Source organism: Pelodiscus sinensis, chromosome 4 (genome assembly GCF_052426305.1).
Source record: "Pelodiscus sinensis isolate ZL-2025 chromosome 4, ASM5242630v1, whole genome shotgun sequence".
Lineage (NCBI taxonomy): Eukaryota > Metazoa > Chordata > Testudines > Trionychidae > Pelodiscus > Pelodiscus sinensis.
Window position 1 is genome coordinate 103,992,035 of NC_143055.1, and position 22,301 is coordinate 104,014,335.

The following is a 22,301-nucleotide window of genomic DNA, read 5'->3' on the forward strand; positions in this document are numbered from 1 at the left end:
CCACTAGTTATGCATTCACAGTGCTGTCGATTTGAGTTCCCTCCATCTATCCGCTAAAATCCCAGTGCAACAGTCTCTTTACAATAACCTCTCTGTTTTTGGATCTCTTCAGGACCTGAAAACAGCAGAAAGATGAGTCCTTTAACCTTCTAGGATAATTGACTCTTTATATTATCTAGCCTGCCAAGCTGATTATCTGATTACCTTAATCATCTTTCATTGGGGCAACTAATTGGTGTCTGAGTACTCAGAGTTCAGGGTTACCTGTTCACTCCTGTGCTCTATTCCACTCCATTTTTTACTGTCTCATTAAAGAGAGATGACCCAAGTCATCTGAGAAGAAAATCTTTATAGGTTGTTGTAGCTGTTTTCAGTTCTAAGCCTTTTATAAAACATACACAAACATGACATATCCAGTGCAGCTGGAGCTTTTTGTTACACAAACATATTTTAACTGCAGCAAGAGGAGAGTTAGTTGTGCTGCAAGTTGAGGCATAGGGGTTGGATGGGGATTTTTTTTTTTGAGGGGTTAGGATTATTGTTTGTTGACAATAAAGTATAACAAATCTGCAATAGCACATTGGGTATAACAGAAGACAACTGAAATTCATTTAATGGATCAAGAAAATAGAGTTCAAAGACTCTTAATACACAAACAATTATGTAAAAACGGGAGAGACTATGTAAGTATGCTATGTGACTTAGCATACATTTAAAGAGTCAGCATGAAATGTTTTGACTTGCATATTGCACAACCAAATCTAGCTTATGTATTTCAAGAAGAAATATGTCTGACCATGACTTTCTTTATTTAATTGTCTCAGGATGTACTATGTTTCTCAATATTATAATTTAGTGTTCCATTTTCCTGTTACTTGTAGACTTCTTCCCAAAACCACAAAGACTGCCAGTGCTTAAAGCTAGTGTGGCGCCTGGTATTTTCTGTATTTGATATATTAGATGGGGCAGGATTTTGATACTAGAATCTGCAGCTACAGAACATTTCCATTTTCCAGGAGTGTTTAAAATTCTTTTGGTAGGAAGGACTCTAGACAATAATATTTTTAAAAGTACCTTCCAAGAGATCATGGGATGGAGCAATAATTTTTTCCCATTACATATCTGATGGTGGTATCTTCATTATTATTTCATGTCACAGGGCATCCCCACTATACGTCCAAGATACGTTCCAAAAAATGTGGGCGTATAGTGAAACAACATAAAGTGGGGAATTTTTTGTATTGCTCTTAAGTCAATTCTGTGAGAATTCATTCTCACCTTGCATAAAATCTGTAGAGTGCATAAAGGCATATACAAATAATCCATAGAACCATAGAACCGGAAGAGACCTCAGAAGGTCATCAAGTCCAGCCCCCTGCTCTAGGCAGGACCAATCCCAACTAAATCAACCTGGCCAGGGCTTTGTCAAGCCGAGACTTAAACACCTCTAAGTACCTCCACTACTTCCCTAGGTAACCCATTCCAGTGTTTCATTACCCTCCTAGTGAAATAGTTTTTCCTAATATCCAACCTGGACCTCTCCCACCACAACTTGAGACCATTGCTCCTTGTTGTGCCATCTGTCACTACTGAGAACAGCCTTTCTCCATCCTCTTTGGAACCTCCCTTCAGGAAGTTGAAGGCTGCTATCAAATCCCCCCTCACTCTTCGCTTCGTCTTATTTTACATGACCAAATATGGATGTGTTGTCGGGGGTGGGGTAAGGTGAACTATTTCCCATCAAAATGTATCTAGAAGTCAATAAAAACAATGTCTGAGTTCAGTTAGGCCCTGATCTCTTGTTCGTTGAAGCTAGTGGTAAATGAATCAGGACTTTATTGCATTTCCTCACCAGAGTTTCCCTCTGAAAGTCTAAGGTTTCATGTATTTTTCCTTCTTTCTCCCAACCTCTTTGCCATAAGCTTTGTATTGTAGCAACCATCCTTCCAGTCAGAGCTGAATGCAGTTTCCTTTAGAGAGTACCAATGCTGCTGCGGTATTGGCCAGATTGGTTGCTTGCTTCAGAGTGGTACAAGAGTCATGGTTCTTTACTGCTACATCTAGACTACACGCCTTTTTCGAAAGAGGCTTTTTCTAAAGATACTTTAGAAAAAGCCTCTTTCGAAAAAGAGTGTCTAGACTACAACCAATACTTTCAAAAAGCAAGCCGCTTTTTTGAAAGAGAGCACCAGGCAGTTTGGATGCTCTCTTTCGAAAAAACAAAGTTTGCATTACATAGTGCCTTTTTTTTTTAAAAGAGCACTTTCAAAAAAAGGTGTTCTTCTTCGTAAAACAAGGTTTTCCACAGTCAACAAAACTGCCATGTTCTTTCGATTTACTGTTGACAGAACACGGCAGCAGTCTAGACTCAGGTAAAGATTTTTCAAAAAAAAGGTCACTTTTTTTGAAAAATCCCTGTAGACTAGACACACCCTTAGAGTCTGAGAGCAGTGATTCTGTGACACTCTTCGTTTCTTGCTGATCAGAAGCTTGAGTTAAAGTCTCAGATATCTTTTGTGGTATCTCATTGTGCTTCTGCTAGGCTTTTTGGCTTATAAATATGCTTGTCTGAGCACATTTTTTAAAAGGTTTTATTTTTGTAAGCAAATAAAATCTATGAAGGCTGTGGTGAAAATTTTAGGACTCTACTGATGAAAACTTGAACCTTTAAATATTTAGGAATCTGGTACGCATGTATTAAGAGTGTGTTAGTATTGTGTAGCGAGTTTTATAATGATGATCAAATGAGACAGGTGTGAAAGGCCAGTTCAGTGAAGATAACTAAGCTCACAAATTGAAGAGACAGTTTGCAAACTTCCAAGGTGCCTCGGTGATATGAATGAGACTGTGAAAACGTATTCATTTTATGGTACGTGCCCACTTGTGTGAGAAACATGGTTAATGGGTTCTTGAACAAGTACATGTCTGTTGTCAGATGCTATTTGGATAGATGACAAAGACATATACTTAGCTCGTACTGCATGTACTGAGTGTATCAACATAGCTATTTTGGGCTGGAGTTTGGAAGTGGTTGATTTAATGCAGAACTGTAAATTTGTGTGAAGAAATTTCTCTCTTTTTAATAACAGTTCCTTATTCCTTACTCACTTGCTCCATCTTAGGAAGGGATGACATGTGGGAGGGGCACAAAGGGTCACATGCCAACCTCAAACACTTTTGGGGGAGGGGCAAAGGGTCACCAGCCAGGTGCCATCCTGTTCATAGGATGGTTTGGGACAACTGCCCGGGCCCCGGGCTTTGGGGGTCAGGGCAACTTGGTGGACTAGTAGGGTGCTTGGCTAGTCTCTGCTCTCACCAGCAGCAGTGGGAAGCAGCTCTCAGTTGCATTGCTCTGCTTCACACCACCATTGAGTGTGGGGAAAGTTCCACTTCTTCCCCCAAGTCCACTCCCCTAAGCAATGTGACTGGGAGCTGGAGGAGCAAAGCAGAGTGGGGATGGGTTGTTTTGCTTCCACTCGATGCAGGGAGTTTAGGGTAAGAGGTGGAATGGGAGCGGGGTGAGAATGGGAAGAGGCAGAGTGGATTGTCCTGCAGTGGTTTTACATACCCAGCAGTCACCAGTGATCTTATCACACACACTTTTTGTCTCTTTCTTTTTAAGAGGAAGAGTCCCAGGTTTTTTCAAATCTCTCCTCATACGGCAGCAATTCCCTGCCCTTAATAATTTTCATTTCCCTTCTTTGTACCTTTTTCCAATTTGAATATATCTTTTCTAAGATGAATCAACCAGAATAGCATGTGGTATTCAAGGTGTGGGTGCTTCATGGATTCATAAAGTGGCATTATGTTATTTATTATCTTATTATTTCTTTCATAAAGGAACCTAATATTAGCTTTTTTGATTATTGCTACATATTGAGCAGATATTTTTCAGAGACTCCAAGATCTTTTTTCAGTGGTAACAGCTAATTTAGACCCCATTATTTTGCATGGATATCTGGGATTATGTTTCCAATATGCTTTACTTTGCATTTTTCAACATTGAATTTCATCTGCCATTTTGTGGCTCGCAGTTACCTTGTTTTGTGAAATCTCTTTGTAACTCTTCACCTTCTACTTTGAACTTCACGCTCTGGAATAATTTTGTATCACCTACAAATTTTGCCTCTTCACTGTTTACATTTTTTTTTCCGTCTCATGCATGAAGATGTTGAACAACACTGGTCACAGTACACATCCTTGCTACTTAACTCTCTCCATTGTAAATACTAACCATTTATGCCTATTATTTCTTTCCTGTCTTTTAACCAGCTACTAATCCATAAGAGAACCTTTCCTCTTATTCCACAACTGCTTAGTTTGCTTAAGAGCCTTTGGTGAGGGGCTTTGTCAAAGACTCTCTGAAAGTCCAAGTACACTATAACCATTGGATCACCCTTGCCCACATGTATGCTGACCCCCCCCCCTCAAAAAATTCTAAAAGATTGGCGAGGCATGATTTTCCTTGCCGGGGAGACTCTTCCCCAGTAAATCATCTTTACCTGTGTGTCTAATAATTCTGTTCACTACTGCAGTTTCAACCAATTTGGCTGATATTGCAGTTAGGCTTTCCAACCCCTTATGTGTCAGTATGACATCTGAAATACTTGTTAAAAAATTGGTGACACATTAGCTGTCTGCCTGTCATCTGGTATGGAAGCTATGTAAGTGATAAATTACATAACTCAGTTAATAGTTCTGCAATTTCATATCTGAGTTCCTTCAGAACTCTTGGGTGCATACCAACAGGCTCTGGTGACTTACTGCTGTTTATCAATTTGTTCCAAACTGGGGAAGATGTGTAAAGCCACGAAAAGTGTTTAGGCGCTAATTGAAAATTGAACCTAACTGCCCTTTTTGAATCTCACCTATTTCGTATAGAGGGCCACCTATTGGTATAAAGATTTGCTGTGATGTTATGTCATGTGGTTCGGCTTACGAGAGGAGCCATAAAAACTCCTCAGATAGACTCTTGTTAACTTTATTATGTACAGAGTAGTAAAAGAAGGCAGTGCAAGGTTACACTGATCTATTTCAATACACAGGATAGTTAGCACAGACAATAATATAACATCTACACCTAGGACAATACACAAGATACTTAATTTTAAGAATAGGGATATACATGTACTTATTTCTATAAATCACACACAGTTCCACCTCTAAGACCCTTACGATTGTCAATGGCCTCGTTGTTTCCCCACGCACAGAGACATCCACAATGCATCGGTTGGTAGGAACAAACACAGCTTCTAGTTGCAGCGAGTAAGGTCGTGGGGACCCTTTACCCAATCCCTCCCACCGATGATCTTTTCTGCATTTACTTTTATAGCATGCTCAATTAAAATTTTACAGCGTCATCCTTTTGCCCTGCTATATGAATCCTTGTGGATTACATGAGGACAACATTTAGATGTTACTTTCTTGACATTTCATGGGTTTATGTTTTCTGCCTTCTGTTTCTGCAATTTTAAATGCATGATTTATTGCTTTTTGGGTGGAGTACCATTGTCAAATCACTCAAGGAGATGCAATAACTTTTAATGTTGTTTTAAAACAAATCGTCTTAAGACAAATTTTCAATGATTAGTTAAACTGAGATGAAAGAAACTTTAATCTGAAAAAAAATACAGATGGCTCATTGTAGCCAACATGAACATACAGTACAAATATTAGAACATGGTAAGGGTTTCTTAACAATCATTAACATTTTATGAGAAATAAGTCTTCATCAATGTATAAAAATAAAGATATTCATTCACTAAATAAAAATATTGACATAGCAAGCTGTTGTAAAATATGTTCCTCAGTCATTACAGATGAATAATCATTATACAGTACCTTGCACTTGCAGTTCTGGATTCTTTCACCCAGAGATCTTAAGAGATTACACAAACATTAAATAAACCTCACAACATCCCTGTGATAAAGCTATTATCCCCATAATGGGGAAGGGGAGTTAAGGAACTGAGATTACAGGCTTAGTTTTCAGAAATTTTGAACAACCACAACTGCAACTGAAGTCAGTGGGAGCTGTCAGGTCTCAGAAATTCTGAAAATCAGGCCCAATGTGATGTGACCAAGGTGCCCTAGCAAGTTTGTGGCAGTGCTGGGAATGGGAACCAGGATGCCCATTTTGCTCCAGTCACTAGAAAACTGATGTACTTAATAATAGAGATAGGAAAAACCTCTCAACCTGCTTTGTAATCTGAACTGTAGAACTCAGAATAGCTCTTGAATAAATTGTTCAAGTAAACAGAGGACAAGGCACCTGGCTAATAGATATCCTGCTCTTTCTTTTTAAGTTGTACCTGTTTTATCTTAAACTTTAGAACAGGTTGTGAATGGGCCAGGACAGGGAAGGTGGCATAGAGGGAATAATGTTGACACCTCTGTATAGCAACCATTGTGTGAATGAGGAGCACAAGCAATGTGCACTGGTAGATCTGTCACTTTCCTCCCCATACCTTCGCTTTCCATTCCCTACGTATGCAAGGTACAAGGAGGAGGGTGTATAATGATTTCTTTTGCCGTGTGTTGCCCTGAGGACATCGAAGTTAGTGCTTCTCCACATGAACACATCTTAACCTGACTTTAAGGGCTGATAAAAAGAATCTTCAGAGCCAGATTTTTAAAAGTATTCAGGTACCTGAAGATGCAGATGGGAAACTAGTAGGTATTTTTAAAAATCCCAACTCCCATTTAAATCAATGAGTTAGGTACCTGGGCACTTAAAAAATCCCACCAGGGACCTGTTTGTATCATTAGACAGCTAAGTACCTTTAAAAATCAGGCCCAGAGCTCTTACTATGTTCAGAAGCAGAGGTGCATCATCAGAAAGTAACGCAGCATGTGTTTATCTTTGACTTTAACAGGATTTAAGCACAGACTGGAAATGCTTTATAAATTATAAGCCTCAGATTCTTATAATTAAACCAGCATTTTACTAGAATACTTATTGTGATTCATTTAGCTTCTGTTACTATCTAAGGATCTCTGCTTTCATTTAAAAAATAGTTTCTAACCCTCATAGTAGCAGAGAGAACTTGAAAACATGAATCCTACAGGTTCCATCCACAGATAGCAAGAGAGAGGGAAAGAGAGAGAAATCTCCATTATTTTGTTTTTTTAAAAAAACTAATGATTTTTAAGGCAATCTTCTGAAATGCTAGGGACTGACTTTGAGTTGTTTAACTTTGAAAGTTAGCAATACTGTGTTTGGAATTTGGTACCACATACACAATTTTTTTAGTGACCACCAGTCCATGTATTTTGAAAAATTTTCTGTAACACATAACAGACAGTGAATAGTTAACATCTGATAAATGAGGTATACCCCAACAAGATTGACATGCACGTCTGAGGGAAAAAATTGGGGCATGAAACAACATCCTCCGGAGCTTCTGAGAATATGGAAAGAGAAGATCAGAAGTATGAGATTTGACCCAAAACTAGTGAATAGGAGCCTTTCTTTTACGGTTTTGAATCAAGTTCATAAACTAGGTTTATGATATTTCAGATTCCCAAGGAAGGGGAGCTCTGGGGCATGTGAGGGACTACTGAGGGTGCTGGAGGAGTGTGTATGTCTGTGTACTGGAAGAAGTATCTGAGAGGTGTTGAAGGAGGCACCTCTGACTTCATTCTTGGAGGAGAGAGGCAGTCTGCACCTTCCTGTAGGCCTTTCCCATGCCTGAGGACACAATGGGTGGGCAGGATCTAGCAGCTGTGGTTGCAGAGAAGGAACCAGTTGGCACACAGAGATCTTTCTGAGGTGCAACATCCACTCTGCAAAAATCCTGAAGGATTGTCTTTTACTTGAAAAATCTGCTTGGACCAGAGAGTGGAAGATCAAAAAAGAGGTAATGTCTGGAAAAACCTGAGCTTATGGTAAATCTACCAAAAATCCCATCTATTACTTGAACATTACTGTTTCATTGAAGTTTTTTTTCCTGAGTAATGCATTCCCTTACTTTAATGTGCAGTGCAGCAGTCTGTATTTTCAAAAGGCCATCTGTCTTGTCATCAGCTATCGGAGCATGTTAAGTACTAGCATCGCTCAGCCACGCAAATGCTTTTAGGTAGTGGAAAATAACCATTAAGAACTGCCATATAATACAATTAAGTGAAACAAAAAATAGCACGTAGGATTAGTTTGTAATGGATTTATTTGTGTTCATTGCATTGAAAATTTATCACCAAGACTTTTTGAGAAACTGATTCCAGTCTCATTTTATGCCAATGTAACTCCACAACCTGCAGTACAGTTATTTTGATGTATTTTGGTATGGGATCAAAAACAGCCACTAACTTCTTAAGAGTATAATTTTAATACAAATATTGAAAATAGATATTGTATGACTTTGTATGTGTTTAGTATTGGACATAAGAGTCTTCAGACTGTCACAATTTAAGCAGTCTTTTTTTGTTACAAAATTTATAATAATGATTTACATGTAAGTCTGTCATTATTATAGGTATAGACAACAATACAGTAGAACCTAATGTTGTCCATACTCAGGTTTAGATTGTACTCTCCATGTGAATTCCAGCAGATCTTCCCAGAGTAGAGGAGACAACTCTGAAACACTGGGATTCTGTGGAAGCTTCTCCAGTGGTTCCAGGTGGACATGGCTTTGTGTTGTCATCCCACTAACCTTGAGAAGAAAAGTAATGGAATTTTTCATTACTATACTGTGAACCAAGCTCAGTTTTACTATTATTAAGAGTTTTAAAAATAAACATTTGCTAAGTATTAGTATCCTGAGGGTTCTCCATCGGTTCCTACTACTAAATCAGTCTCTGGGTCAGGTAATGCTACTGCCTCACGCAGGGCATACAAAAGGAGAAAGGAACAGATCCTAAATTAGAAAATGTGGTTCCAAAATCTATCTTTAGGGACAGATGTCGGGCTCTCTGTTTCATGTTGAAATCTAATCTGAGTTAAAGTCTCAGTGGCATCAGTGACTAAGGGTTCAAATATAACCTGTTTCCCTTCATCCCCTTTGACAAACTTTGGACTGGAATAGACTGGTCAGGACAGGGATTGTTTCTTACTAGCTAGACGTTTGTATGTATCAAAGCTACATTACCTCTCTCAATCCCAGAATATGGATTTTTTTAAAATAATTTTTGTAAAGATTATTGATTCCACAGCAGTGTTCCCTGGAATTTGGGCACTTGTGCGACCACGTAGGAAAGATTTAAATGCTGCCTGCTGAATAGCAAAGCACCCATAGCTGCAATTTTTGTTTCTACTGGTGGTACGCATGTACATTCCTTGGTGCACATAAAATTTTATTCCTCAAATGGATGGAAAAATCTGCAAATGTATGGAAATGATTAAAGAGAACATAGTTCCACAATATTCATAGATGTGGGAAGAGGCCTCCATGTTTTCATTATTCTGCATGAATTTCAAAAACATCTTAAAATAAGTAAAACATTGTGCATTGAATGATGACATTCTGTGAATTTGATTTTTCCTTTTCATGCCACTTAACACTCCATGTAACGTTTGATGTGTTAATTGAGAATTGTCAAATGACTAACAGTAATGAAATAGAGTATACTCAGCTACCCACTCATTTCTTTGTTTGAGATACAAAGGCACACCTACTTGCATAGACACCAGTTCAGATGATGGTAATAAGGGTGTTTAAATTCCATGTTGAACCTGTTCCATGAATAAAGTAAGAACTTTAGTTTCTCCTGCTTTCAATCAGGCACTTCTCAGTAGAGTGAAAACTGCATTTTTTTTAAACTTAACTCATTGCTCTTTGTTTTAGCCTTTTATTTAAGCTCATGTCCAGCAACGCTAATCATTTTCTTGAGCAAAAATTTGTAAGACAAGAGTTGCAAATGAAATAGCTGATGGGCTGAATGACAGACCAAAATGATCAAAGATGTATCCACCCAATGGAAAGATAAGAGTGGAGTTGAATGAAGTTCCATAGCTCAGTTCTGAATGTCTTACAAAGGAGGAACAGTGAAGATTAGCTGGTCTATTTCAATGGCCTAGGAGAGAAAACACAATTCTGAGAGAGAAGAAATAATCCATGTTACCTCAGATGGTCATGGTACCCTGTACAACCACGGACAGTCTGTGCATCAGATGCATGCAGAAGAGGATCTGTAGTCAGCAATATGTGACAGAATTTGTTGCTGTTGGATTTTTTTTCATGTAGTACATAAAAACAGGAAACTTATTTTGCAGCCATTAACGAATTGATATCACATCACCAATTCAAAAATAAAAGCATTCATGTAAATATTAAGACCCTTCAGCTCTAATTTCTGCTGTGAAGAAAGAAGTATTGTCCCTACTTAACAAATGAAATATATGAAGTGCTAATAGACTGGGACTGACATTTTTCAGATGGTCTTAAAAGTGTTAGATGCTCATCTCCAGTCATGATACAGGTTGTGGAAAAAATATGTAACAGAAACAGGAATAAAACTTGGATTGCCAGTCTCATAGTCTTATAAACTTAGTTATCTTTCCTGCCTATCACACATTGACACCTATGACAATATACCAACAGCACACCAAATTGTGTGCTATTTAAAAGTTAAAATCCCATTTTGGTTTCATCCAGTTAAAGCTATTGTTCAAACTATTGGGCTGTAGCTTTTCTTGGAAACAGTTCAGTTCTATCAGAAGGTTTGGGGTTGCATGTACCTATTCCTGGCATACACCAATCTCAGGGTACCTGTTGTAACAGCACAATAAAAAGTCATCTTTCTTTATTATGCTGCCAAGAATGCAGTAAGTGATTAAAATTAAAAAGGAGGTTGTTAGTAGACATTTCATCACACAGATTGCATAGCTTTTATTTTCTGCTTAATACTCTCACTTTTCTTTCCAGCTTTGAAATAAAAATTATTACATAGTTAATTAATTATTGTCAGGCCAGCAGTATTAATCAGCACATTTTCTGTGTTTGAAATGCTTTACAATACTTTTGGGGAAAATGAAATATTATCATTTTAAAAGATCTATATTAAAATGTTGATATTTTACATCCTATCACAAGAATACTATTGTATACAACACTTAATTATGCAGAACAGTGGAAAAAATAAAGATGAAACTGCACAGAATAACATGTCTATGAGTATTCCTACACAAAGAAATTCTGAGCTAGGAAAGAGCTGCCATTTAATTAACTTACAACTTGGTTCTGCCCTCATCTCACTGAATAGTATTTTATTTCTAAAGTAACCCCACTGGAATCAATTGGGCAAATCAAGAAGTATGCTATAACTTTATGTAATTTAAGATGACAAAATCTGGTCCCCTTTTTCTGTAATTCCTACCTTTACCGGGAAGTCTTAAGCATAGGTATATCAAGCTAATAGTATCTATAAATATCAAAAAGAGACTGAATCTTCCTCCCTTGTTTAACATATTCCTGTGGTCCAATGTCATTCTTGTAAGTATCACATGTATGTAGTTGTTGCATGGATGATTAAAAAATGGTGAGTAGTAATCTTTACAGAATTTAGACATAGATATGTGTGTATTTTATGTACCTTTCCACTAATCCCTTCCAAATAACCCCAACTTTCAGATATTGCTGTGATAAACTGATTCATATTGTGTTTTACATTAGTAGGTTACAGTATTATTTTTCCTGTGTATAGTCTATTGCTTTTTGGATTCTTTTCCTTACCCCATCCCCCAGCAATTCTTTATTGCTAAGACAAGATCCTCCTACAGTATTAGGAGCCTGTATGAATCTAAAGTGCTGTGTATATAAATAACGCACATGGAGGAAACTAATTCAGAAGTGGTTTTGCATGATCAAAGTGCCTATTTTCATTAAAATATATGGAAATAATTGTTCAAAGAGCATTTCAAACATCAACAGATATAGATGCTCCTTTTATTTTACATATCTGAAATGTTTCTTTGTGAAAGGCAACAGATACTTTTCATGTTCCATATGAGGCCATTTGTTGAATATATTATTCTTCAGAAAAACTTGTGTTTATCTGAGTTTCAAAATTTCAATCATGAGATATTTTGGCTGAACAAATTTCACACGTGCACAGTAATTACTTTTATTTGGGGTGTGTAAAAATGCAGATGTCAAAACTGATTATTGCATTACTCCAGCCAAAATATTTCACATAGACATTGACTGATAGCTCTCAGCATGTTGACATTTACTCTGTCTGCAGGAATGGTTGGCTTGGGGTATTATTAATGATGTGAGATAACAGAGCATAGGTTAAGTGATCATAATTACTTTTGTCACTACCAAATTGGACTGGATGTGAACTGTTTGGATGGGTCTTTGGTGGCTTAGAAAGAGCAAGTTATTAGTCTCTAAACTTCCTGGAAGACGGGAATCTGCATCAGTGAAGCTATCAATATTATTTGGTCTCTTTGCTTGAGGACTCAGCAGAGAAGGAAAGACTGAATGGAAATGCATGTTGACAGTTCTGTCACCTGGAATGGTATCTGAGACATGGCACAGAACACACAACTAAGGGAAAGCAGCCCTTATGGTGGTGCACGTTTGTACCTTCTCACTTGGGGACTGATCCAGAGCTGTGCAAGGGCTCTTCTGTAACTCAGAGGACCCTCTCTCTCCCAAATATTCCTCTCCTGTTCCAATCCCTAACACACCCTACACTGGTGCTCAGAATCTGACTGTCTCAGATTTTGTGCCGGGGAATTTCTCCCCATCTATATTCAATGTGTTTCTATGGCCTTTTTCTTGGAATGGCCGTGTGGTGACAATCTCATGCACTGTGAATAAGGTAGGACTGTCGCTGGTTTTTTTTTCTTATTTCCTAGAGAAACAGGATCCCAGACTCCAAAATTTGTACTTTCAATAGTATTATATTGAATTGAAAAAAAAGTCTGTACATACGGTTACATGAGTTCACATGTGCACACAAGTAAACTGAAGTTCTTCTGAATTGGATATGACAACATTCTTTTTACAAGACTGTCTCATTGTGACATTACAGCCACATGCATTTTTTTTCTTCAGAATATGACATGATTCTGTCATGGAGAGAGGGAGAGAATGATCTGCTTTCAGTTAGAGCTTGGAGTTGGGTGGAAGGGCTGGATCTGTGGCAAGCAAGCAATTATTTAGTCACACTTTTTTTGTTTTCGTGTCTTATATATATGTGTGGGATTTAGTAAAGATGGTACCTTGATTCTGCAATCCATTTTTCTTTACAAATATTTGTGATAAAGTTGGGAATTTTTTGTTCTATTCCCAATAAACTCAGTGCAAAGGAAACAATAACCACATACGCAAGCACACTGTTTTACACCCACACATTTGCCTTTAACCTTTTTACTTAATCCATTTTAAATAAACTAATTGTTTCAGTGAAGGAGAAGGTTAGTAGAATAAACAGTGGTTTGAAAATGGGAAGTAATATATGAAAATATGTCATATTGCTGCATTTCTTGGAAGGATGGTAAGATAGTGAATCTGATTTAAAAAATTCACTGACATGAGGAAATATAATTTCATCTCCCTGTACAAGCATTTCCCTTTACATCCAGAGACATACACCAGAAAATGCAGATAAAGGTTTCTGCGTTCCGTCTTGTGTGGGTCCTCTTTTGTAGAGGGCCATTATTCCTTAAAAACAGATTTTCTAGTGCACTGTCTCTCACCAATGAGCTGTTCAAGGACTCTCTTGCCTCTAATGTCACAGTTCCACCAAGAGCGAAGCAAAGGCAAAATACCACTTGATTTGAAGCACATGCTTGATACTGCATAGTTGAGAGCATAAAGGCAGCATAAGGAAATCATTTGATAGCTTGATTCTCCAGCTTTAGAGCAACTGCTCATCAGTCAATTGAAGCAAAACTGCCCTAATAGAATGCAAAATTTGGCTTAGTTGCCATTCCAGAGGTAGGGAGTAACTAACTGTAGGTGTTATCTGAGATACCACAGATTAGTGACTGTCAGTAAAATTTCTTTTCTTTTTTTGTTTTATAGCAAAAATTGGAGTTACAGACTGGAATTTCACATCTGTGAGGATTCTGGATGTTCAGATTAGAAGTATTAACAGTAGTAGATTGAATATTTTAAGTATTGTGAAATTAATCAAATTGCAGCACTGTGATATAAGGCTGAGATATTCAAAATATTTTAAGTGAGTTAAGCCCCCAAACTGCAGTGAATTTCAGTAGGATTTGACTTCCTTAACTTAATTATGACCCTTTGAAAATCCCAGCGGAATTGTCTCAATTTAGTAAATGATGAATAGACTGTTTTGACCAAAATTAGGACATTTCTCCCATTGCAATATTAGGATGCTTTGATTATATCTTCTCTAACAGAAAATCTGAGGCACTTCAAATGAGACCAAAAAGTGAGGCTACCTACGTGATAAAACAGTTAATAAAGGTCAACTGTTCTTTCTACACACATACTGTATTTAAAAAATAACTTTGTTACAATTAGATTCATGACTACATAAACATTGAAGGAATATGAATGAAGCTACACAGTATGACATGGGTTGTACTGTCTTCACAAAAGTGTTCTATGTGAGGAAACACAGTGATTGCCTGCAGAAGGCTGTCTTTTTTTTTTAAATTACATTTTCTACTGTGAAACTATCCTGTGGTTTCAAGATTCAGTTGTGTTGTGCTTGTGTTCCATGAATTATCACTTCAAAATAATATAATTCTAAACCAGAAGACCGATAATGACAAAATACTAGCCAGATTCATGTAGAGTTTCTGTGGACTTATGTCTGTTTAAACTCTGATGGAGGTTCCCAGAAGTGGAAAAGTCACCAACCATGAGAAACAGGGAAACAACAGTTCTCCAAAAACTGGCCAGGAAGTGTGTGGCTTTTGCAACACAACTTTCCTGTAGTCTTCTCCACCAGGGCTCCAATGCAGATCTAGCCATAAGCTGAAGCTGCTAGCCACATGTGGGAGAGGTAGAAAAACGCCCTTCTTATCATAATAGCGATGATTCCCCATGGTCCTATGGCACAAAGGGCTTCACTGATGCAGGATGATTCATAGATTCCAAAGCCAGAGGGACTAGTGAGTTCAGCTAGTATAAACTATAATGCCATTTTCTATGCACTGATGAAGATTAATACTGTCTCTCTTTAAAACTACAGGAAGAATATTGCAGATAGGCAGAATATATTACCCACAATCCTGAACTGGCAGGAAAATAAATTAGATGACCTAATAAGCTTTTTCCATCTTTAATTTATCTTATCCTAAGAAATTCTGATGTTCCAAGAAGGTCATATACTGATCTATAACATTTCCTTGATTTCCTATAGGATCTCATAATGTCAACAACTCTCTCTCTGGAACAACTGCCACATGTTCCACTTGGTCAGTTACTTCCATAGATACAATGTCTCTTGTACTAAATGTAATTGCTTACTTATGGGCCTGAGTCAGCAAAGTACTTGGTTGACATCAATGAATTACTCAATTCAGTGCATTGTGGAATTGAAACCTGTTAGCTGTAACTCATGCACACTATATTGGAGTCCTGAAACAATATATACCATTTCACCATTATGTTGTGGTATCCAATGTCTTTTGAAAATTAGAAATATTGTATAAATATTCAAGTTAAAAGGATGTATCTTAGGGCTAGTGCATGAAATAACTTTAAAACTTTTTGCTAACCCCACACCATGAATAATGCATGCAATTCTTGCCTTCCCATCTTAAAGATAGAATTTGGGGAAACATACAGAGAAGGGCAACAAAAATGATTAAGGGTATGCAATAGCTTCCACATGGAGAGATTATAGACTGGGGACTATTCATCTTAGAAAAGAGATGACGGGGGGGAAGGTATAAGACTGAGTGATGTAAAAAAAGTTATTAGAGAAGTGTTACTTTTCTCTTTACATGACTGTGTTCTTCATTCCCCTTGAGGCATCTGTTATTGACCACTTGAAAGACAGGATAGTGGGCTACGTGGGCCAGGGTGGCCATTCTTATGTTCTTTGAACCCTTTTTAACAGCTGTGGGTTTTTTTCTAGGGATATATGTGAAATTCTAATGCATTCATGGAAAGATTGGAGCAGATTCTCAGCTGATTTAAATTAGTTCAGCTTCATTGGCCTTGCCAAATGTCATTTGCATTGATGGCATAGTCCATCACTAATTTAGGATCCTCTTTGTCCTTGTCTTTGTCGTCTTATTCATAATCATCAGTAGTGATCGCTGTATTTAATGCCGAATCCCACTTCAAGTCTAGCTTTGGATTTTCTGACTTTCCTCTTTTTCCTTCAAAAACAAAACAAAACCAGGCAAATCCCTGCAGACAAACAAGCTTTATTGCAATACTGAAACTGGGAAACCAGTCCATTCAAAAGTCTAGAAATTCAACAAATTCAGTTCACTTTGATTTTGATGATGCTATGCTGATTTGTCAGCTGAGGATCTAGCACCTTACATTCCGAAACTGAACTTTTACAACATAATATCTACTCCAGTTTGTGGCAAGGGGTAAGCATAGTATAAAACACGGCAAATGGAATTGGACTTGTCCAGTCTGGAACAAAAAGGGGAAATTAATTTTCTCATTCAGGGTTTGGGAAGTAGAATTTTTTTAGAAGTTTCCATCCAATTTGGTTAGAAGTTTCCATCACATTTGATAAGCGTAGGTAAAGATGGAATTTGTAACATCAGAAAACAAGGTGAAGACAACACTATGATTTGAGCCTGTATTTTTAAGAAAAGTCTGTGAAAAAGCCTATAGAGCACCAACAGCCAGAGGACCTATGGAGTAAGAACAAGAGTCTTATAGTATCTTTCCAGTGCAGTCCCTTTAAATAAAGTTTCCATTACAGATGAGTAAACAAGTCAGAGTAAAAGTTAGATAACATTAAGCATCTGCAGCCATCTGGAAGAATTATTACAGTGGTTTTACTGCAAATATCTGAGCAGCCTCCATGCTAGTAAAGAAGTAATAATAGAAAACAATACAATGAATGTTGCTCTAATTGCAGTTTACAATAAATAAAAATCAATCTGCTTTCATATAGGCACATTTTTAGCTGAAGTTTACACACAAATTCTGCTTATTTACTTCCTCTGCAAGAGCATAAATACTGGTCTATTCTGCAAAATTTAGGTACATAAAAACTAGTTATAACCTAGACATTGGATTGGGGGTGAGGGAGCGATGGTACTTTGGAGCGATGGTCGTTAGAACTTTGGAAACAGCAGAAATCACACGATTATCTTTTATGTAAATTGTATTTAAAAAGATCAAAGTATCAGAAATGGGTAAAATTAGATTCTGCATCACAGTTTGTCAGCATTTGTTTTGTATTTAATTGGTTACAAATGCTGTAATTATGATAATGAATTCCAGACTATTTAGCATAGTCCTCCTCTTTCTGCGTATGGAACTAATTTCAAGCAATTTATTCACAAGATATACCCAGTCTTACAATAGAAAATCATAAAATGTACAGAATTTTATCTCAGATTGCAAGAGAGTCACCATGAGTAAAGCCGCTCATAAATTTACCTTCCACAGACCCAAACAATCAATGCCTGTCACTTATTGCCTTTGTAGTTTTATTCTTAAGTGAAGCCTGTGGGTCATGCAAATAATACAAATTGCAGAATACTTATGTTAAGAAACTTTTCCCAGAAAAATTGGTGCCATTTTCCTTCTGCAGTAATCCATGTCTTAACTTTTGCTTTGTGACAACCTGAAGTCAGAAATTCTGGGAGGCGACTGTCCCTTTCTTAAAAGCCCCTCCCCCAGCCAAAGGCCCAGGACTAGGGTTGCCAAATGGTTTAACAAAAAGTACTGAACACCCTCCCTTCCTCTGCCTCTCTGCCCCCCCACTCTCCCACCCCCACACACACACACAAATACCCGGGAAAAAATTCTGTAGAGCAAAAAAAAGAGGGGGAGGGGAAACCAAAGTTGTCGAGGGGAAAAAAAAGGCATTGCGGCTTTAAATGGCCCTGCACTCCCCCGCCAGACATGGCAGGGGAAAATTGTCCCCACTGGGCTTCCATCCAAGGGAAACAGGAAATACTGGACATTTCACATGTCTGGTATTTTCTGGGTTTTTTTACCGGACGGAGGACCCGAATAACGGACAGGCCAGGTGAAAACCGGACACCTGGCAACCCTACCCAGGATTCAACTAAATATGAGGGACAACTAAAAAATAAGAGGCTAGAAAGTGAAGGTCACAGGTCATAACTAAAAGACACTATAATCTTAGTAGGCTAATGTTGGAGGGTTTATAGGTATTTTTTATTTATATAGTAATTGCACACAGCTCTACAGACACTTGTCCAAAAAACTGGTCTGTGCTTTCAAGAGTTTGCAGTTTAACTCAGCCAAATACTAAGGAAATGATTCATGCACAAGATGGCACAGAGACACTGTCAGTTTTTCATAGGTCCTAGTGTATGTAGGGTATACTGAAAAGATTGACTATTAACCTTTAAATATTCCTAAAGTAAAACACCTGCTATGTTCCTGTTTCAACAAATGTCTTGGCATGATCTCATTATTCTTTGAAATTTACACTTTTAAAATGTTTCCAACACGGACTTTTTTTTTCCCACAGAGACATTTATTATTCCTATATATTGCATGTGTGTTCTTGTTTGTGGATAAGAAAAATTGTTCTTCTTGGCCTCTGATTACAGGATGAGAAGTAATGGGCTTAAACTGTAGCAAGGGAAGTTTAGGTTGGACATTAGGAAAAAACTTCCTGACTGTCAGGGTGGTTAAACACTGGAAAAAAATGTCTATAGAGGTTGTGAAATCTCCATAACTAGAGATATTTAAGAGCTGTTTGGATAGACATCTATCAGGGATGATCCTAGATGGTGCTTGGTCCTGCCATGAGGGCAGGGGACTGGACTTGATGACCTCTCAAGGTCCCTTCCAGTTCTAGTGTTCTATGATTCTATATGTCCAGATACATTTATTTTCTCTCCCTTCTAATATGTATTTCTCCTTTTTGGTCTTTTTCAGATACCAGATACACACAGGTCTTCAGCATTCTGTCATAAGGCCCACCCAGCCTAACTGTTTACCTCTGGATAATGTGACTCTACCTCAGAAGCTGAAGGAGGTTGGCTACTCCACCCACATGGTTGGCAAATGGCATTTGGGGTTTTACCGTAAAGAATGCATGCCAACGCAGAGAGGATTTGATTCTTTTTTTGGCTCACTCTTGGGCAGTGGGGATTATTACACTCACTACAAATGTGACAGCCCTGGCATATGTGGCTATGACCTCTATGAGAATGACAATGCAGCTTGGGATCATGACAATGGCATATATTCCACACAGATGTACACTCAAAAAGTACAACAAATCTTAGCCTCTCATAATCCCAGGACCCCTATATTTTTATATATTGCTTATCAAGCTGTTCACTCTCCACTACAAGCACCAGGCAAGTATTTTGAACATTACAGATCAATAAATAATATAAACAGGCGGAGATATGCTGCCATGCTGGCCTGTTTGGATGAAGCCATCAATAATGTGACCCTTGCTTTAAAGAGGTATGGTTACTATGACAACAGCATTCTCATCTACTCTTCGGATAATGGAGGGCAGCCAATGGCTGGAGGAAGTAACTGGCCTCTCAGAGGAAGCAAAGGGACATATTGGGAGGGGGGAATCCGTGCTGTTGGATTTGTCCATAGTCCCCTTTTGAAAAACAAAGGGGCTGTATGTAAGGAGCTTGTGCACATCACAGACTGGTTCCCCACTTTGATCACATTGGCCGAAGGGCAGATTGATGAGGAAATCCAATTGGATGGCTATGATATATGGGAGACCATAAGTGAAGGCAGACGTTCCCCAAGGGTGGACATTTTACACAACATTGACCCTATTTATACCAAAGCCAAAAATGGCTCGTGGGCAGCAGGCTTTGGGATCTGGAACACAGCAATTCAGTCAGCAATTAGAGTAAACCACTGGAAACTACTGACAGGAAATCCTGGATACAGTGACTGGGTCCCCCCCCAGTCTTTTAGCAACGCTGGCCCCAATCGCTGGCATAACGAAAGAGTTTCTTGGTCGGCTGGCAAAACAGTGTGGCTTTTTAACATAACTGCCGACCCATATGAGCGAGTGGACCTTTCTGGTAAGTATCCAGAGATAGTGAAGCAGTTGTTGCGGAGACTTTCACAGTTCAATAAGACTGCAGTTCCTGTTCGATACCCAGCTAAAGACCCTAGAAGTAATCCTAAACTTAATGGAGGAGTCTGGGGCCCATGGTTTAAGGAGGACGAGAAGAAAAAGAAGCCAGGTAAAATGAAGGGAGAGAATAAACAAAAAAAGAACAAGAAAAAAACAAATCAAAAAAAGGGACAGCCCTTAAATTGCCGTTTGCACCTTGCTAGTGGATAGGATCGACTAGTGTCATTGCATAAACCTAAGTCAGACTGGCTCCAACTTTCAGGAGCTCATGACATTCCACCAGCATAGAAATGCCAGCTCTGCACTATGATAGACTGAAAAATCTCCCCTTCTGGTTTGTTCTCCGTTATACCAGTGCCAGTTATCATGATACTCTACCTGAAGAATGTATAAATGCCTATGTGGCAAATGTTCTTCTCCAGCACAAATGATATTGTCCCATCACAGCAACATTCCAGATAGCAATGGAAATAACTTTCACTTTCAGTGTTTCTCTGTTTGAAGGATACTTGGTGAGGTGATTTCATGCCCAAAATAGACATTTCTATAATAGTATGGAAAAATTACTGATAGGTAATCCCAAACAGGTAAAGATGATCTATTGAGAAAGGTAAAACCCAAAATCTGACTGCCAATTTAGGTTATATTTGATTATAGTCACCATGTTTTTTTTTTTTTTTTAATTCGGCACAGCAAAAGGTTGACCTTTAATCATCTATTTCCTTTTTTTTAAAAGCTGCTTTTAATTAAATTGTGTTTGTCTTGCATAAATGGGAGATTTTTTTTGTGTTGTGCCAGGTTCCACTGCTTTCCAATAAAAACGAAAGCACAAATCTGTCTCAGTTAGCGTATGTCTTATATTATTTGCCATAGAGGTAGGCGGAAATATATTTGAGCACACCACGAAAATGAATGTAATGTTTATACACTTTAATGTCACTCTGCTACAGTACATAAAAACATAATTTATTTTACAAACATAAGTCAATTACTTCACTTATATTAAAGTTTTCACAATGGGTGATGCAAGCCACCTTTTTGTTTTATATGATTTTATTTGCGCTATCATTGGAGGTTTTCTTTTACATATCTAAAGCTGCATAGTACTGTAAAAACACAAATTACTGTAAACATTGCTAAGATGCAATAGAAGAATGATTCAGGTGCATCATTTTTTATATATTTGCCTCCAGTTTGAATGTATCAGAGTGATTATTTGACTCAGTAGTCACTTGGAATATTGTTGTTCAATTTTTTTAAAGAATTAGACTAGCTTTATGTTTTGGAAGGGGAAAAGTTTACTCTAAGCCTTTTATTTATATATCTATTAAAATATTTTATTTTTGTGGCATTCATAAATGTCTTCTGTCTCTCCTTTCCACCAAAGGTCATAATTGAATTCCTGCTTTGTTTTTTGTTTTTTGCTTTTTAATGTAGGCTAACTGTTATGACATTTTATTTCTAAGATACAGCTACACCCTTCAATGTGTTGTTGAATTCAGGATACTATTAAAACTGTATCTTTATTTACAAGGATGCTAATGCAGAATTTTCCAGTATCTAGATAAATGGTTACAATGGCTTTTTTAATCTTTCTGTATTAAATTATCTACTGTAATTCAGAGTTTCCATGATCATTGAAAATCTGCATCTTAACACATAGCAACTGAAATTAATGCCAACTCATCAATATGCTATAGATAGCCATCAGCTACTTGGGGTAAAAGTTTTCTATTATGATATCATTTCAACCATTAGAAACACAGAGCTTGACTTTGACTTCCAATCTGTAAGGCCATTGCAGTTAATGGAATTACACCAGTTTAAAATCAGTGTAATTTGAAATCAGACACAGGTCCAGTACATTATATTGTTTTAAATTGTTTTAAATTGTCTCTGAGAATAATATGTTAGCTAATATCCTCTAACAAAAATCACAAGTGTTCAAATTTATATAATGTCATCAAAACCAAATCATCATCAACACAGCATCAAAATCAAGTGTAGTTTGGTTTCTTCATTCAAGGATGGACCTGAAATATTTTTAAGGCACCCTGAGAAGTTCTCATAACATATGTCAAATATATAGACTTGACTGAGGTGTGGATATTTTAAAAAAAAAAGGG

At 37.6% G+C, this 22,301-nt stretch overlaps 1 protein-coding gene across 1 annotated transcript in view; it reads left to right on the forward strand.

The window, feature by feature from the left end:
* ARSJ (arylsulfatase family member J) overlaps positions 1-21,534 on the forward strand; it is a 40,196-nt gene extending 18,662 nt beyond the window's left edge. Inside the window, exon 2 of the mRNA XM_006119238.5 lies at positions 18,990-21,534. Coding sequence (XP_006119300.3) covers positions 18,990-20,385 — 1,396 coding nt within the window. The 3' untranslated portion in view covers positions 20,386-21,534. The remainder of the gene's footprint in view (positions 1-18,989) is intronic.
* The last annotated feature ends 767 nt before the right edge of the window (positions 21,535-22,301 follow it).